This window comes from Enhydra lutris, unplaced genomic scaffold, assembly GCF_002288905.1.
Source record: "Enhydra lutris kenyoni isolate GAN:26980312 unplaced genomic scaffold, ASM228890v2 scaffoldscaffold4, whole genome shotgun sequence".
Classification (NCBI taxonomy): Eukaryota; Metazoa; Chordata; class Mammalia; order Carnivora; family Mustelidae; genus Enhydra; species Enhydra lutris.
Window position 1 is genome coordinate 897,507 of NW_019154088.1, and position 20,044 is coordinate 917,550.

Below are 20,044 nucleotides of genomic sequence, written 5' to 3' on the forward strand. Positions count from 1 at the left end.
AGCAGCAAAACTCATATTTATGGTTAAGATTAAGCCTAGGTGAAGGTATTATCTGTATTTATCTCTTTGCCTCATTGTCTTTTGAGATTTGCAACCCTCTCCCATGACATTTTTAAAGTATTTGTTCAATAGATGAGATTGTTTTTGAATTTTATTTATTCACTCTGAAATTCCAAGCCGTACTGTTCCCTGAGGATTAGTACATTGCAGAACTATGTTCCTACCTTCTCTTAAACTTTTTCTCACCAGGCACAAAAGGTTCCTGGGGAATAATTAAATAGTAATAGAGCTTGTTGTAATAGATACAATATGAAAACACACCATTGGATTCCTTGTTTCTATTTTGAAGAAAGAGAAAATTCTTTCCCCATCAATATTCTTAAATTTGTTGTTTAGAGACATTTCAGTCACAATTTTATCATACCCATTAGAAAAATGACATTTTAAGTGCTAAGACTGGTATGGGGTTATTTAACAAATATTTATCAAGTGCTTACCAGGCACTGGGAACATATCCAGGCAAACAAAATAGAATAAGTTCTTGTTTACCTAGAACAATTCGATGGGATATGGAAAGCAACAGAAGATCAAATCAATAAGTGCACTATAATTTTTTTTCATTTGAGATGTGTGTGAATTGAATGGACCAAAAATGGAGCAGGAATATAATTTTAAATAGAATTTTAAGGAAAGCCCAACAGAGATATCAACATTTGAGCCGTTGCTTGGAAAAGTGATGGAACAAACCAAGAGGATACCAAAAGAGATTTCAGGCAGAAGGAACAGCTAATGCTAGGAATATGTGCAGTGGTATATCAGGAGAAGAGCAAGGTGGCTGGTGTGCTGGAGTAGTGTTTACTAGGGAGAATCTGCCTCTTTCTGGTGTCCTGCTATCCCCATTTCTTCTTTGTATAGCATCTGTACTTCTTTGTAGTCTTTTCTCCTTAAACATTCCCCCCCCATATTTATTGAGCTATAATTGACATATACAGCAACAATATGTAAGTTTAAAGTGTATTATGTACTGATTTGATACACTCACATACTGTGAAGTGATTACCACCATAACATTAGCTAACAACTGCCTCACCTCATATAATTATTCTTTATCTCTTGTGATGAAAACATTGCAGATCTACTCTTACCAACTTTAATTTTGTAGTACAGTGTTGTTGACAGTAATTACCATGGTGTACATTAGATCCCCAAAACGTTTTCATCTTATAACAGGAAATTTGTATCCTTAGACAAGTATCTTTCCATTTCCCCTACCTCACAGCCCCTGGCAACCACAAATCTGTTTTGTTTCTATGAGTTCAGATTTTTGAGATTCTATATACAAGTGATACAGTATTTGCCTTATTTGACTTATTTCACTTAGCTTAATACTCTCAAGGTCCACCTGTGTTGTCACAAATGGCAGGATTTCCTTCTTTCTGATGGTTGAATAGTATTCTATTGTATATATGACCACATCTTCTTTATCCATTCATCTGTAGATGGACATTTAGGTTGTTTCCATATCTTGGCTATAGTACGTAATGCTGCATTAAACATGGGAGTGCAGGTATCTCAACACAGTGATTTTGTTTCCTTCAGATTTATACCCAGAAGCAAAATTGCTAGATTGCATGATAGTTCTATTTTTTATTTTTTGAGGGCTTTTCATACTGTTTTTTATAGTGGCTGTTTTAGTTTGCATTGCCACCAACAATGAACCAGGGCTCCCTTTTCTTTTACATTCACACCAACACTTGTTAGCTCTTGTCCCTTGATGCTAGCCATTCTCACGGGTACAAAGTATCCTTTGTGGTTTTGATTTGCATTTCCCTGATTAATGATGTTGAGTACCTTTTTAAGTACCTGTTGGTTATTTGCATTATCTCTTTTAGAAATAAATCTATAAAAATCCTTAGTGCATTTTGTTTTATTTTATTTTATTTTTAAAGATTTTATTTATTTATTTGACACACACAGATCACAAGTAGGCAGAGAGAGAGGGGGAAGCAGGCTCCCTGTTGAGCAGAGAGCCAGATGCAGGGCTCGATCCCAGGAACCTGGGATCATGACCTGAGCCAAAGGCAGAGGCTTTAACCCACTGAGCCACCCAGGAACCCCCAAAAAATCCCTAGTGCATTTTAAAATTTATATATATACTTTGCTTTAGTTGTTTGAGTTACTTATATATTTTGGATATTAACCCCTTATCAGATACAGTTTGTAAATATTTTCTCCCATTCTGTAGATTGTCTTTTATCTTGTTAATTGTTTCTTTGCTGTACAAAAGCTTTTATTTTATTTATGTTTTTAAAAGATTTGATTTATTTTTTAGAGAGAGAGCACAGCACAGGGAGCTGCAGCAGGCAGAGGGAGAGGGAGAAACAGGCTGGCAGAGAAGTGAGCCCGATGTGGGACTCAATCCCAGGACTCTGGGATCATGACCTGAGCCGAAGACAGATGCTCATCACTGAGCCACCCAGGCACTCCTGTACAAAAGCTTTTAGTTTGATAAAGGTCCACTTGTTAATTTTAGGTCGATATAGGTTCACTTGTTAATTTTTGCTTTTGTTGTCTCTGCTTTTTGCATTAAACCCAAACCCAAAAAATCTTTGCTAGACTAAGGAAACTTTCCCCATGTTATCTTCTGTGGGTTTTATGGTTTCAGTCTTATGTTTAAGTCAGTCATCTATTTCAACCTGATTTTTGGGTATGGTGTAGGAGAAGGATCCATTCAGTCTTTTGCATGTGAATACATAGTTTTTCTAACACTATTTATTGAAGAGACTATCTTTTCCCCATTATGTATTCTTAGTTGATCATATATGTATGGTTTTATTTCTGGGCTCTGTATTCTTTTTTTGTTTGTTTGTTTGTTTTTAATTTTATTTTTTATAAACATATATTTTTATCTCCAGGGGTACAGGTCTGTGAATCACCAGGTTTACACACTTCACAGCACTCACCATAGCACATACCCTCCCCAATGTCCATAACCCCACCCCCCTCTCCCAACCCCCTCCCCCCATCAACCCTCAGTTTGTTTTGTGAGATTAAGAGTCACTTATGGTTTGTCTCCCTCCCAATCCCATCTTGTTTCATTTACTCTTCTCCTACCCCCTTAACCCCCCATGTTGCATCTCCTCTCCCTCATATCAGGGATATCATATGATAGTTGTCTTTCTCCGATTGACTTAGTTCGCTAAGCATGATACCCTCTAGTTCCATCCACGTTGTCGCAAATGGCAAGATTTCATTTCTTTTGATGGCTGCATAGTATTCCATTGTGTATATATACCACATCTTCTTTATCCATTCGTCTGTTGATGGACATCTAGGTTCTTTCCATAGTTTGGCTATTGTAGACATTGCTGCTATAAACATTCGGGTGCACATGCCCCTTCGGATCACTTGGGCTCTGTATTCTATTCCAATGGTCTGTGTGTCTGTTTTTATGTCAGTACCATACTGTTTGGCTTCTATAAATTTGTAATATAATTTGGAATCAGAATGGGTGATATTTCTAGTTTTATTTTTCATTCTCAAGATTGTTTTGGTTATTTGGAGTCTTTTGTGGGTCCATATAAATTTTAGGATTATTTTTTTCTATTTATGTGTAAAGTGCTATTGGAATTTTGATAGGGATTGCATGGAGCTAGATTGTTTTGATTAATATGGACATTTTAACAATAATTCTTACAGTTCATGAACGTGGGATATCTTTCCATTTTATTGTGCCCTTTTCAGTTTATCTTATTAGTGTCTTAAAGTTCTCAGTGTAGAGATCTTTTATCTCCTGGTTAAATTTGTTCCTATGTATTTTATTCTTTTTGATGCTTTGTAAGTGGGATTGTTAATTTCTTTATTTCTTTTTTGGACATTTTATTGTTAGTGTATAGAAACACAACTGGCTTTTTGTATACTGATTTTGTATTTTGCAACTCTAATGAATTAATTTATTAGTTCTGCAGTTCTACAGATTTATAGGATTGTAGTTGTAGATTTGAGCTGGATCATGTAGCTGCTGCTGGGTCTGCAGTGAAGTCTGATGTCAGGACTCTTTGCAGGGTTTTGGGCAGGTAGTGTGGGTCCTCGCTGATCCTTGGATGGGGGAAATTTAGAACCATGGTCTAAAGGGCTGGTGCTGAGACAAGTGTCTGCTTTAGATTCTGTAGTGGAGTCTGCAGATGGCAGGCCTGTTACCAGATGCAGGAACAGGGTTGCTCTCACAGGGTCCCTGTAAGGGCCCCTGCCAAGGCTGTGGATGGGTTCCTAGGTAAACAGGATTAACCTCAAACCATGGCTGAGAGGGGCTATAGCCAAATCACTAGGCTAATTCAGCCTCTGCAGTTTTACTGAGATAAACCAACAGGTCTCTGGGAATACTGATGGGCATGTCTCTTGTCAGTTCTCTGAGCAGGCAGAATTGCTCTCAGACTGGCTGGGCAGAACTGGTGCCAAATCACAGGCTGCTTCAGAGGCTATGTTCAGGACCAATTCTAAATTCATTTTCTGGGTAAGATGTATTTTTTTTTTTTAAGATTTTATTTATTTATTTATTTGACAGAGAGAGAGAGAGAGAGAGAGAGACAGCGAGAGAGGGAACAGAAGCGGGGGTCGGGGGGAGAAGCCAGCTTCCTGTTGAGCAAGGGCCCAGTGAGGGGCTCGATCCCATGACCCTGGGATCATGACCTGAGCTGAAGTCAGACGTTTAACAACTGAGCCACCCAGGTGCCCTGCCAGATGTATTTTTCAAGAGCAGTTTAACATAGTCTAAGTACATGATATGTAGACATTGATTGGCAATTGTGCTCTTTCCCATGATATCAGAAAAAAAGAATCAGAAATAATTCCTACTCACTTGTAATAGGCAATAAGTCTATGTTAATCCAACCACCTGCTGTGATAGTCCAGTAAGACCTTGAGTGGTAGACATTCTGCAGAACATCACACTAGCCCAATATATCAATGACATCATGCTAATTGGATTGGACAAACAAGAAGTGGATAGTTTACTAGAAACTACAGAGGGTGGAAGAAAACACTATGTGGATGTGGAGTTCCACCATATTAGTAAAACTGATGTTTTTCTAACATACTGGCATAAATAGCATCAATGCTCTCCCTTAGTGACATCAGCACAGCATCAGATGGCTGGTGTCCTTCCCTGAGAATCTGATTTTCAGCTTCATAGGGCCTGATCTCTAAGCTTTTAGGTTTTTAATAATTCCAACTTTCCCCCTTCGTTGTCCCAGAACTAACGGTGGCATTTGGGTTATTCGATTTTGAGCTTTTTTTCCTTTTTGTTTTGTTTGACATTGTTTATTACTTTAGTGATCTCTTTTTTTTACATTAAGTTCGCTATGTTACAATACTTTATATCTGTCGACTGGACCTTTCTGATACAGAAGTTGGTGCCAGAAATGGTTCTGGAAAACAGATCCTCAAAAATGGTAGTTTGGGACTACTGTGATCTTATTTTGTGGCTTCAACACAATGCTTACTAACTTGTCTATTCTAGTGGGACTCTAGTAATCCTTAATAATCTAGTAATCTAGTAATTCTAGTAATCTAGTAATCTAGTATTTAATGATGTAATATTTAAGTTATTTTCAGTAAATTGTGCTGGGACAACTGGATATTTACATGGAAAGGAATGAAGTTCATATACACAATCTCACATTATAAAAAGATTAACTCAAAATGGATTGCACCTGAAAGCAATATTAGTACTATAAAACTCAGAAAAATTAATTAATTTATATATCTCTCTAGGCATTATTTGATTATATAATGTTTTCTTATAATACCAAAAGCATAAGAGACAAGATAGAAAATAGACTGTACTTACTCCAAATGGAAATTTTTTATGTTTCAAAGGGTACCATCAAGAAAGTGAAAATACAACCCATAAGGACAAAATATTTGCAAATCATATATCTGATAAAGGACTTATATTCAGAACATACAAAAAACTTTTATAAATCAACAATAAAAGGCCCAATTTAAAAGTTGTCAAAAAATTAAAGTATAGAGTTTTCTTTTTTGGGGGGGGGTTGAAATCTTTTTATTTCACCACAAAAATTTCATAGAAGCACACATGAAAAACATCTGAGTAAAAGAAAAATGCCCCCAAACTTTTACTATTCTTTAAAAATACATGTTAAACTCCAAACTTATGCCACCCAGTTCAATGGGATCATCCAAACATTAATATTACATTAAGATGCTTATTTTTTAAGCAACAAAACACTCTTAGTAAAGTAGATATTTTGATATTTTGATAGGTTTAATTTTATGTTCACATTGTTAAAACTATACCCAAGGTTTTTTAAACAAAGTCAAAAAATGGGCAGAAAACATGACCAGACACTTCTCCAAAGAAGACATACAAACGGCTAACGGACACATGAAAAGTCTTCATCATCATTAGCCATGAGGGAAATTCAAATCAAAACCACATTGAGATACCACTTTATACCAGTTAGAATGGCAAAAATGAACAAGGCAAGAAACGACTAATGTTGGAGAAGTTGTGGGGAAAGGCGAACCTCTTACACTGTTGGTGGGAATGCAAATTGGTGTAGCCACTTTGGAAAACAGTGTGGAGGTTCCTCAGAAAATTAAAAATAGAGTTACCTTATGACCCTGCGATTGCACTTACTGGGTATTTACCCCAAAGATACAGATGTAGTGTAAAGAAGGGCCATGTGTACCCCAATGTTCATTGTGGCAATGGCCACAGTTGCCAAACTGTGGAAAGAGCCAAGATGCTCTTCAATCAATGAACGGATAAAGACGATGTGGTTCATATATACAATGGAGTATTACTCAGCCATCAGAAGGGATAAATACCCAACTTTTGCATCAACATAGATGGGACTGGAGGAGATTATGCTAAGTGAAATAAATCAAATAGAGAAAGTCAATTATCATATGGTTTCATTTATTTGTGGAACATAGGAATAGCATGGAGGTAGGAGAAGGGGAAAATGAAAGGGGAGAAATCGAAGTGAAAGACAAACCATGAGAGATTATGGACTCTGGGAAAAAAACAGAGGGTTTTAGGAGGGGGATGGGTGAAATAAGTATACAGTTTTCTAATGAAGATATGCAGATAATCAATAAGAACATGAAAATGTGCTTTGTTGTAAGCCAATGAGGAAAATAGTTTGTCAGTTTCTCAAAATGTTATCCTTATAAATGTTTTAAATTCAGGTTCATACATCTTACTTATGCCTGTATTGGTTAAGTGCCTGGCTATGAGTTCTATTTCCTGTTCTTTCTTTTGGGGTGAATTTCTCCATTTCATCATTTTGTCCAGAAAAGAAAAGAAGAAAAATAAAAATCCCAAAACAACAAAAACAAAGGAAAAAACAAAACAAAACAAGCAAAAACAACTGGATCCTGAGTGTATTTTGGTCTGTTTTTTAAGAGTCAAGATTCAGATGCCTGGGTGGCTCAGTTGGTTAAACGTCTGCTTTCAACTCAGGTTGTGATCCCACTGTCTTTGGGTCAGAGTCCTGCATAGGGCTCCCTACTCAGTGGGGAGCCAGCTTCTCCCTCTCCCTTTGCAGCTCCACTGCTTGTGTTCTCTCTCAAATGAATGAATAAAATCTTTTTTTTTAAAAGATTTTATTTATTTATTTGACAGACAGAGATCACAAGTAGACAGAGAGTCAGGCAGAGAGAGAGAGGGAAGCAGGCTTCCTGCTGAGCAGAGAGCCCGATGTGGGACTCGATCCCACGACCCTGAGATCATGACTGGAGCCGAAGGCAGCGGCTTAACCCACTGAGCCACCCAGGCGCCCCTGAATGAATAAAATCTTAAAAAAAAAAATCTAGATCCAAAAATAAAAAAAAATAAAATGAAGTAAATTGAACATAAAGGAAAAATATAAAAAATATATATGTAAATTATAAAAATAATAAAAAATAAAAGGAATTGAGAAAATAATAATACAAATAAAAGTACAAAGGAGGCTAGATACTATTTTCCCCTAGAGCTGAAACTTTGCAGCCCTCTAGGATCAATAAACTTGGTATGAGTGAGTTTTTAGTGCTGGTCTTCTGGGGGAGGGGAACGTTGTGCTGATTCTCTAGCTGGCCCTGGTGGAAATGTGTCCCCAGGATGCAGGCGGTCAGGGTTTGGTGTAAGCGTCTCCAGTCTCCACTAGGTGGCAATGTTTTGCTCCCTGAAGGTTTTTTGGCGCTGATGGGTGGGATAAATCTCTGCTTCCTAGCCTGGGGGCTGAAAAGTTCGTGCCCTCATTCTTCAGTGAGCTTTCACAGAAGAGCAGCCAATCACTCCTCTTGTTTCCCCAGTTTCTGTCAGAACCCTGTCTTCACCCTGCCTGTGTCTGAGCTCTTTTATTTCGGGTATGCAACTGAATTTCAAAATGCCAAATTTTAGGGACTCCCAGAGCGCAGACCCACACTGTTCTTCTGGGAAAAGGTCTTGTTTTGCCTTTCCTGCTGGCCATCTGTCCAGGAAAGCAGTGACACAATTGCAGGGCAGTTCATAGTTTATGGCAATATAGAGCAGAAAGCTGGCACCAGCAGTTGTTGTTCTCAGCTGGATACTACACTCCTCTGCCTGGGAACAGTGCAGCACTTAGGTGACACCTGTTCTTGTGTGACCCAGAGGATCCTCAGACCACCCTCTCACTCTTGGGATTCTGCCCCACTTCACCACCTAACCACCTCGAAGCCAGGCACGTCACCTATGGTAGCAGACGTCTAAAGCTCAGATTTTATGCTCTGCTTCTTATAATACTTTGTGGTAGCCTCTGTAAGCAGGCTCCCTCCCTGCCATCATATCCACAGCTGTATTTACCCCGATTCAAGTCTCCACACCTCCTACCTTCCAAAAGTGTGGTCACTTTTCTTCTTATAGGCCTACAGGACTTTTCTCTCTGACCTCCAATTGATTTTTTCTCTCTGACCGCAGAATGATTTGATAACTCTCTAGCTGTGTTTGAAGGGTGAGACAATCTTAGGGTCTTCTACCTCCACCATCTTAACTCCTCCGCCCCATCCAAGATAATTGAAAATATGTGTCAATAAAAAGTTTAAAAAAAAGATATGCATCCACACAAAAACTTGTACAAGAGTTTTCATGGCAGCATTATTCATAATACCCAAAAAGTGAAACAACTGACCCATGGATAAGTAAAATGTTGTGGCATGTCCATATAATGGAGTATTGTTTGGTAATAAAAGGTAATGAAGTACTGATCCATGTACAATATGGATGAGTCTTGAAGATATTTTACTACTTTTGAAAATATCACACTAATCTTGAAAATATTATACTAAGTTAAAGAAGCCAGTCGAAAAGATGAGAGTAGATTAGTGATTGTCAGAAGATAGAGGAAGAGGGGAATGGAGAGTAGCTGCTGGAGGGTACAGGGTTTCATTGTGTGCTGACAAAAATGTTCTAAAATTAGTGATAATGGTTGCACAACTCTGAATATCCTAAAACCACTGAATTGTGCACTTCAAAAAGGTAATTTTTTTGTACATGAATTATATTTTGATGAAGCTTTTATAAAAAAATAAAAAGGTCAGAAAACTATAGAAAATAAGTTGTCAATTATTGTTTGTAATTAAGTGCCTTGATCAAACAAGCAGCTGCTGAACTTTCCTGTTATGGCAGCAATGATGACCATAAGCACTGTGGCTTGGGTGGCTTTCTCTGAGTGTACTGGAGTATTGGTAGAAAGGAAATGACAAGGTCAGATCTTCAAAATCTTAGTTGAAGTCATAGCCAGTGAAGTGGAGAGCTTCCATGACAGCCATTATCTTATTTCTGTTAGCCACAGTACTGATCTTGCTGTAAATTAGATGTCAAATTTCACTGTGTCAATTTCAGGATTATAAAATTGAGTTCAAAGTATTACTAGTCTCTCGCAAGCAAGTTAGGATGTTGGTTGGCAGTAGTACCACCAGTCTGGACTAAAACAGAGACAATTCAAATTTAAAAGAGACTTCTGTGCCTCCACACTTTGAAGAGTGGGAAACAGGCTAAGAAAGCTACTCTAGTACAAACCCAGATCATTTCTAATGGAAACAGAAAATGACTCAGAGGGTGGAGGCTGGAGCCAACAGCCATAGAAAAAAATTCCTAAAAAGCAAACCCGAGGGGTGCCTGAGTGGTACAGGCAGTTAAGAGTCTCACTGTTGGTTCCAGTTCAGGTTGTGATCTCAGGATTGTGAGATCAAACCCCACCATAGGCTGTGTGCTCAATGCAGAGTCTGCTTGGAGTTTCTCTCTTCCTCTCCCTCTGCCCCTCTGCATGCATGCTCGCTCTCTCTCTCTCTCTGTCTCTCCCTCTCAAATGAATAAATAAATCTTTAAAAAGTAAAAAGCAAACCTGAGAACTAAATCAATGAACATTCCTTTCTCTGCTCTGTTGTCAGCTGTGGCTGACATAAGAAATACAGACTGGGTGGCTTAAACAATAGAAATGTATTTTCTCATAGTTCTGGAGTCTAGCAGCTCAAGAGCAAGGTGTTGGCAAGTTTGCTCTCTCCTGAGGACTCTCTCCTTGGCTGCTTTCTCACTGTGTCTTCAAATGGCCTTTTCTCTGTGTGTACACATTCTTGGTGTCTCTTCCTCTTCCACTGAATTCTGGACCCACCCCAATCACCTCATTTAACCTTAATTACATCATGATAGGCCACATTTCAAATATAGTCCATTGGAGGTGAGGGCTTCAACATATAAGTCTTGGGGAATGCAATTCAGATTTTAACACCTTGGAAAAGAAGGAATCGGTGCCATGTTCTCATGTGGATTTCAGAATTACTATGGCGAATGGACTTCTTTTTGTCTTCTGATTCCATTTTTTACATTTTGAAACAATCACAAAGTTATAGAAAACTTGAGAGTATAGTACAAAAGGCTTTCCGTCCCTAAACCATCATCCCCAAATACTTTAATGTGCCTTTCTAAGAAATAAAAGTATTCTCCAATGTGACCCAATACAATCATCAACTCAAGAAATTAACATGGATACATCACTACCATTTAATCTTCAGAACTTCATTATAGTTTTGTCAGTGTGTGTGTGTGTGTGTGCCTGTGTATATGCAAAAATAACCCAGTTCAGAATTATTCAGTGCATTTAGTTGTAGTGTCATTTGGGCCCTCTGGGAAGTAGTAGATACCTCTAACAGAGTTAGAGGTATATGAGGTTTACTGAGGGCACATCTGTGAAAAATAAAGGGGAGAGACAGGAGGCACAGCCAGGGAAAGCTTTTAAACTGAGATGCTAGAATAGACACCTAAGAAAGGAAGAGGGAAGGAAGGAGGAGGATTGGTGAAGAGGAGCCTTGGACTGTGAAGCAGCTCTGAGAAAGTCTTAGCTAGTTCTGTGGGGGAACTCTGGCTCAAAGATTTCCTTCATTGGCTCAGGCCTCGCACCTTCACCCCATCTTTAGCTGGGGACTGCCTGTGGGAAGAACATGGCCTTTGTTTAAATGCTCGGTGAGGGGCACCTGGGTAGTTCATTCAGTAAAGCATCTGCCTTCAGCTCAGGTCATGATCTCAGGGTCTTGGGATTCAGCCCCACTTCCAACTCTTTGGTAATTGGGGAGACTTTTTGTCTGTCTGCCCCTCCCCACACTCATGCTCTCTCTCTCGCTCTCAAATAAATAAAAAAAATGCTGTGGTGAATCATAAGTGTACTAAAGCTGGAGACTATCAGCTTTCTACTTTCCTCATAGCAGATCAGTATTTTTTTTTCCTTGGAGATCTGTATGGCATACCATCATGGTGGCCACATTTGTCATGTGTCTTTAGTTTCTCTTCCATAGGGCTAGGTTCTTGGATCTTTTCCTGAATGTTTGTGAACATTTAATAGGGCAGTTATTTTGTACAATGTTCTTCAATCTGGGTTTGTTTTATATACTTCAGGATTAAATTCTGGTTAGATATCTTTGACAGAAATAGATACCACTTTCATCTATGACATTCTGTCATACCATTTATAGTAATTTTTACTTTGATTAAAGTGTTGTCTGCCAGCCCACTCCACTCACTGTAAAGTAAGTCTCTCTGTTTTTTATTAGTAAGCAGATTGTGAGGAGGTACTTTGAAACTTAGTAAATACCTCATAAGACTTTCAGTTTATTCATTTATTTATTTGTAAGGATTCACAGTTCCCTATTTCATTGACTAGTTATAAATCTGTTGCCAAGTTGTCTCTGATTTATTTGATGAGAACTCATTCAAGTCCTTTTGGTAGGCACAAGCAAATCTTTAAATACTTCCTTGCTTTTTGGTGCAGAGAAGATGCTCCAAGCTCATCTTGTGCTTTCTGTTTCCTAGCTCTGGAATCAGCTATTTTCTCAAAGAGTCCTGGATCCTTTTAATGGAACATAGTAGGTATGCTCATTGATGCTGGCACATCATTGTGCTAGGACCTCTCAGTGGCAGATTTATTTCTGTGTTTATCCATGTATATTGAAAACCATGAATTTATACTGGTACTTTCAATTCCAACTAACACTACAGGGTTCATTCTAGTTTTTATTCTTTCTGTATTTTTTGTACCTTTTCTGACGGTGAGTAGTCTAATTTATTATACTTGATTTATTAATGTATGTGATAATCCCTCTGTATGCCATTGTATCTCTCTCTCTGTCCAGTGTACTGAACACTTTTCTAACTTTATCACTCTCTAAAATTGCATGCCCAGTTACCCCATCCCTCTCCACTCTCTTCAACCCACTTGGACCTTGATACTCCTTCTGGATTATGCCGGTTTATTCTCTACCATGAACACCCACTATGCTCTGCTAGACCAGGTGGCTTTACAGATGAATTATTCATAAAGGTAGGGAGAAAAAGAAGAAAGGAATTCCTTTCTTTTAAGCAGCAGTGGATATTGCGGTTATCTTGTCAGATCACTGTACCCAGGAACTTCATGCATTATTTTAAATGACAAGATTCTGGACTAATGCCTGCTACCATAATGAAGCGAGCCTTTTGGGGGAGAAGTTGAATATATTTTACATGTGGGAGGGACGGACTTGGTCAGGATCAGAGAGTGGACTGTATGGTTGACCGTGTTTCCAAAGATGTCCCAAAGAATATAACTATCTTAAATCCTCTTTAGAAAGTGACCTCGCGGGGCGCCTGGGTGGCTCAGTGGGTTAAAGCCTCTGCCTTCGGCTCAGGTCATGATCCCAGAGGCCTGGGATCGAGCCCCGCGTCAGGCTCTCTGCTTAGCAGGAAGCCTGCTTCCTCCTCTCTCTCTCTCTGTCTGCCTCTCTGCCTACTTGTGATCTGTCTGTCAAATAAATAAATGAAATCTTTAAAAAAAAAAAAAAAGTGACCTTGCCATTTCCCTATCAAGAGGTGGTATCTTCTCCTCCCTTTATATATAAACTGGTCTTTTGCGCTATATTGATCAATAGAATACAAGGGAAATGATGTTGTGTAGCTTCCGCTGTTGCCTCTTGGAACTTCTGGGGGCAGAACCAAGAAGCTCTAGTTTACAGAATCAGCTGAGCTTCTAGCCAACAACCAGCACCAACTAGCAGCTATTTAAGTGATCTTTTTAGGCAATTCCAGATAACTACAGCCTGTGCCAACACCGTGTGGAGGAAGGAATTTCAAGCGGAGTTCAGTAAATGCAGTTTTATAAGAGATAATACATAGTTTGGGTTGTTCTAAATCACTAAATTTTGGTATAATTATGCAGTCACATATAATTAAAACAGACTGGGAAGCTAAACTTGAATAGTGACATCTGAGTGGACTTAGATGAGACTGAGAATCTTCAATTGATGTTTATTTATCTGGTTCTCTCTATATATATTTAGAATTTATAGTAGAATATTTATACTATACTAAGCTCTATAAGAGTGTTTCAGGTTCAGCTTAGCTCACCACTGTATCTCTAATGCATAACAAATATCCTAATACATAGCAGGTGCCCAAGAAAGTACACATTGAAAAGGAATAAGTGAATAAATGAAGTTATTTTCACCAATACTCGATATTTGAGACAAAACAAAAATATTATAAATGTAAATTGGGAAACCTCTTATTACCTTCATTTATTTTCCCAATTCTGACTTCTTAGGCATTCATATTCAGGAACTTGTCTCTTCTGACATTTTAGGTAGTTATGATTAGATCTTTGCTACTTGAATTATAGTCTATAGATCAGTAGCAGCAGTATCACCTGGGAACCTCTCAGAAATGTTCATCTCATGTCCCATTCTCTACCTACTGAGCAGAATCTGTATTTTAAAAAGATAAAGAGGTGATTGTTATGCATATTTCTTTGTAGTTTCAAGTTTTAATCTAAATTCCAATTAGTTAACATATAATATATTGGTTTTAGGAATAGAACTTAGTGATTTATCACTTAAAAATCCAGTGTTAATCACAAGTGCCCTCCTTAATACCCATCACCCATCTAGCCCCCCACCCCCACATCCCTCCAACAACCCAGTTTGTTCTTTATAGTTAAGCATCTGTTGGGGTACCTGAGTGGTTAAATGGCTGTTAAATGGCTGCTTTTGGCTCCGGTCATGATCCCAGGGTCCTGGGATCAAGCCCCACATTGGGCTCCCTGCTCCGTGGGGAGCCTGCTTCTCCCTCTCCTCCTCCTGCTTGTGCTTATGCTCTCTCTCTCTTTCTCTTTCTCTCTCTCTCTCTCTCTCTCTCTCTGTGTGTGTGTGTGTGTGTGTGAAATAAATAACCTACAGTCTGTAAAAATATAATACGGTACAATCTACAAAGACGACTTCATGCAGAATGGTTAATGAATAGCCATCACAGATTCATCTCCCTCTTCCACCACCCATTTTAGATGTCTCTCATCTTTGATGAGCAAATAGTCTAAGTTGTTTGCCTATTGGGATCACTTAGATCTTTGTCTCCGAATTCCTAAGCTTTGGTTGTTTTGGCTTGTCTGCATACGTTGCATTTTTCTTGTTCAGTGATGTAACTGGGCCTGGAAGCACCAAAGAAGCCCCAGTTAATTCTCTCAATTCCCAACACACTCCCCCCATCCCTATTTTAAAGCAGAATAGATTACACTGACTGGTATAGTGAATCCTTTCTCTATTGGTCCACCAACAAGAGAGTTCCAAGTAGAAGCAGTCGTAGCTTCAGGTTTAATGGGACCCATTCTTGGTCCCCTCATAGAAACTTCTTCATCTCCCATCCTGGTAACCCATGATTTATTTGTCAGAACTTAAGTTTGTAGAGGCAGCAAGAACAAATTCTGCAAGTGAATCACTGGAAATTATGGGGAGTCAAACTTACTTCTACTTTTTTGTTCTTAGACTGTTATAATTTTACTTGTTGAGGGTGAAGCCCTTTTTATTGGCATTGATTAAATATGTTTAGTACTTTTTGTAGGACAGAGTCCCAAATTCAATGTATAACCACAAACTGATATCTTTGTTTACCCCAGTGATTCTCAAATGGAGACAGTTCCCCCCACCTACCAGGAAATATTTGACACTGTCCAGAGACATTGTAGGTTGTCACACCTGTCATACCGGTAGGTGGAAGGTGTGTGGGGGTCAGGGACACTGCTCTGCATTGCAAAGGACAGTTCCCCATAGCAGAGCATTATTTAGCCTGTAATGTCAGTAGTGCTTAGGTTGAGGAACACTGATCATCCTTTATTTTATTTTTTTTATTTTAAAAAAAAGTTGTGATGAATGCTGGGTGTTATGCCCAACTAATGAATCATTGAACAGTACATCAAAAACTAATGACAAACTATATGGTGGTTAACTGAACATACAAATTTTAATATTGGATAAAATAAATGGAACATAATAAAAAAATATTTTATTTATTTATTTGTCAGAGAAAAAGAGCACAAGCAGGGGCAATGGCAGGCAGAGGGAGAAGCAAGCTCCCTGCTAAGCAAGGAGCCTGATGTAGGACTTGATCCTAGGACCTTGGGATCATGACTTGAGCCAAAGACAGCTGATCAACTGGGTTATCCTTTAATATTGCATTCCTGTATTCAATCAAGTAACTGCTTCCATATGGTGTGGTATCTAGTAGGACCAGTGAATTTCATGATCATGTACCTGTTATACTTTGTGGAGTGATAATGTTATGCAGCAACCCATATTAGTAAATCAGTTATTGCATTAGCATAAGGATGGGCAGACAGGCTCTTCAGGAAAGGAAGTCAAACCCACATCCAAAAAAAAAAAATCAATCTTAGAAAGGACAAATAATGAAAATAATTTCAATGTAATCAGTTTGTTACCTTTTGCGGCTTAGTTTCCTTAAAGGATGGTGCCATATTGAGGATTCAGCATGGTCCCTGACTGAGGCTGCATTCTCACTAGCTCAGTGGCTTTACTAGCCTTAGTAAGAGAAGGTCCATATTGTGGTTTATGTATAGCTGCTATTCCTACCACTCACTTTATGGGCACCTTGTATAAGCGCTGAGGTGAAAGACATCAGAGCTGCCTGACATTTCCTGGATTATTCGTTCTTTTTACCTGGTTGTTGAATGCCTCCACAGTGGAGACTGTGGAGGACCCTCTATGATGGGCATTGATTTGAGGCACAAAGATTTGCATACTTCATGCTCATTCTCATAGGTCTATTCATATGCTGCCTTTTCAAACTTCTTTGACCCTGATTTTCCTATCCGTTTCCTTCTGGGTCCCTGAACAAGCCGTGAAACTCTTTGCTATAATCACTACTCATGTATAACCTCATCTTGTGTAGCAGGCCATTTCTCTTACCATATAAAAGTGGACAACTGAGTGTATTTCTTTCAGCATTTTGCTTTATGAGAATTTGCTCCACCCCTAATGTAGAAGTAGTACATTTTTTGCTTGAAGAAGTATATATTCAAACAATCCATTTGTGAACCAAGCCTAGGTTCTTTTGCTTCTTTGTTAGCTGGTTTATGAAAGTTCACTTCACTTCCACCATGAAATCATAGGTATGAACTAAGGAAGAGATGTTGGTGCAGTTAAAGTAGGTCTATATCTTAAGGAAATTCTTCTTAATGTACCAAATAATTTGCAGTTCTATCTAGTGGCAGCAAAATTAATATGGGTGAGAAAAATTTGGTTAATAATTAACTTGAAGACAACTAAAAATATAGGCACTGTACACTTTCATAAAAATCAACACAATATTTTATTAAGAATCACTAATTTGGAGTCTTTGTGGCTCAGTCAGTTAGGCATCTGACTGTAGATTTTCTCTGAGGTCATGATCTTGGGTCATGGGATCAAGCCCTGCCTGGTCAGGCTCCACACTCAACAAGAAGTCTGCCTGAGATTCTCTCTCTCCTTCTCCTTCTGCCCCTTCCTCTACCACCCCTACTGTGCTCATCTCTCTCAAATAAATACATCTTTAAAAAAAGAAGATTCACTAATTCTTAGTACTTACATAATTAAGAAAGATGAATAGAACTGGTATGGACATTCCTTAAACTCCACAGATGAAAATCAGTGTTAAAATTATTAGTACTTCAAACCTGCCATTGAAGTTGCTTTGGGCAAAGTTACAAATGGTTTATATTTTCTTCCAACATAAAGTAGTTTTCAGGCAGTTCAGCTATTTAATTTGTTTCTTACGTGAAGTAGAGTAAAGACAGCCACTTTTCCAGAACTGAGAAATCCTGCCTTTCAAGCTCAACAAATATTCTCAATCCAGGTTCTTTATGAAGTGAAATCCAACTGCTGTTTTACATCAGTTTTTAGAGCAAATGACTTCCTGAAGTCTACAAACTTAGATTATATAAATTATGTTTAATATTATATAATAATTTCTCTTAATCGTATTTTGGAGAGTTATGTTTTAAAAAAGTGGCAACAGAACAAAATGAAAATCATAATTAAAGCAACAATGTTAATTAAATATTATATAGAAATACTTGTTTTTAAATATTTATTTTTCTTTTAAATTCCAGTATTATGATGAACACTTGAGTAATGTATACTATTATTGAATCACTTTATTGTATACCTGAAACTAATATAACACTGTATATTAACTATATTGGAATTAAAAAAGAGCTTAGGGAAACCTGGGTGGCTTTGGTTAAGCGTCTGGCTTTAGGTCAAGTCATGATCTCAGGGTCCTGGGATCTAGTCCTTCATTGTGCTCCCAGCTCATTGGGAATTTGCTTCTCCCTCTTCCATGCCCCTCCCTCCTGCTCCTGCACGCACTCTCTCTCTCTCTCTCTCTGTCAAATAAATAAATAAGATCTTAAAAACAAAATAAAATTAAAAACAATTAAAAAATAAAATAGACTAAAGGTACAGAGCAGAAAAATGAAAGTTGTGTTAACCTTTAAAGTGAACATAAGGAATAACACGGAGGACATTAGGAGAAGGAAAGGAAAAGTGAAATGGGGTAAATCAGAGGGGGAGATAAATCATGAGAGACTGTGGACTCTGAGAAACAACTTGAGGGTTTTAGAGGGGAGGGGAATGAGGGGATGGGTGACCTTGGTGGTGGTAAGGAGCACACGTACTGGCTGATATCGAAGAGATTACTGCCTATGTTCTCCTCTAGGATTCTGATGGATGCCTGTCTCACGTTGAGGTCTTTTATCCATTTTGAGTTTATCTTTGTGTACGGTGTAAGAGGATGGTCGAGTTTCATTCTTCTACATATAGCTGCCCAGTTTTCCCAGCACCATTTATTGAAGAGACTGTCTTTTTTCCACTGTATATTTTTTCCTGCTTTGTCGAAGATTATTTGCCCATAGAGTTGAGGGTCCATATCTGGGCTCTCTACTCTGTTCCACTGGTCTATGTGTCTGTTTTTATGCCAGTACCATGCTGTCTTGGTGATCACAGCTTTGTAGTAAAGCTTGAAATCAAGGTAACGTGATGCCCCCAGTTTTATTTTTGTTTTTCAACATTTCTTTAGCAATTTGGTATCTCTTCTGGTTCCATACAAATTTTTGGATTATTTGCTCCAACTCTTTGAAAAATGCCGGTGGAATTTTGATTGGACTGGCATTAAAAGTATAGATTGCTCTAGGCAGTATAGACATTTTAACTATGTTTATTCTTCCGATCCAAGAGCATGGAATGGTCTTCCATCTTTTTGTGTCTTCTTCAATTTCTTTCCTGAGTGTTCTGTAGTTCCTCAAGTACAGATCCTTTACCTCTTTGGTTAGGTTTATTCCCAGGTATCTGTGGTTCTTGGTGCTATAGTCAATGGAATCGATTCTCTAATTTCTCTTTCTGTATTTTCACTGTTAGTGTATAAGAAAGCCACTGATTTCTGTACATTGACTTTGTATCCTGCCCCGTTACTGAATTGCTGTATGAGTTCTAGTAGTTTTGGGGTGGAGTCTTTTGGGTTTTCCATATAAAGAATCATGTCATCTGTGAAGAGAGAGAGTTTCACTTCTTCATTGCCAATTTGGATACCTTTTATTTCTCTTTGTTTTCTGATTGCTGTTGCCAGGACTTCTAATACTATGTTGAACAAGAGTGGTGAGAGTGGGCATCCTTGTCCTGTTCCTGCTATCAACGGGAAGGCTGCTAGCCTTTTCCCATTGAGGATGATATTTGCTGTGGGTTTTTCAAAGGTAGATTTGATGAGGTTCAAGAATGTTCCCTCTATCCCTATACTTTGAAGTGTTTTAATCAGGAACGGATGCTGGATTTTGTCAAATGCTTTTTCTGCATCAATTTAGAGGACCACGTGGTTCTTCTCTCTTCTTTTATTGATTTGTTTTACCATATTGATTGATTTGCGAATGTTCAACCATCCTTGAAGCCCAGGAATGAATCCCACCTGGTCATGGTGGATAATCTTTTTAATGTGCTGTTGGATCCTGTTTGCTAGGATCTTGTTGAGAATCTCAGCATCCATATTCATCAGTGATATTGGTCTGAAATTCTCCTTTTTGGTAGGGTCTTTGCCTGGTTTGTGGATCAAGGTAATGCTGGCTTCATAGAAAGAGTCTGGAAGTTTTCCTTCTGCTTCATTTTTTGAAACAGCTTTAGGAGAATAGGTGTTATTTCTTCTTTGAAAGTTTGGTAGAATTCCCCAGGGAATCCGTCAGGT

The 20,044-nt window shown here is 38.4% G+C and overlaps 1 protein-coding gene across 1 annotated transcript in view; it reads right to left on the reverse strand.

Annotated features, from left to right (window-relative positions):
• Positions 1-3,978: 3,978 nt before the first annotated feature.
• Positions 3,979-20,044, reverse strand: part of LOC111159181 (olfactory receptor 11H6-like) — a 39,707-nt gene continuing 23,641 nt past the window's right edge. Inside the window, exon 5 of the mRNA XM_022521624.1 lies at positions 3,979-4,193. Within this exon, the coding sequence (XP_022377332.1) occupies positions 3,979-4,193 (215 nt within the window). The remainder of the gene's footprint in view (positions 4,194-20,044) is intronic.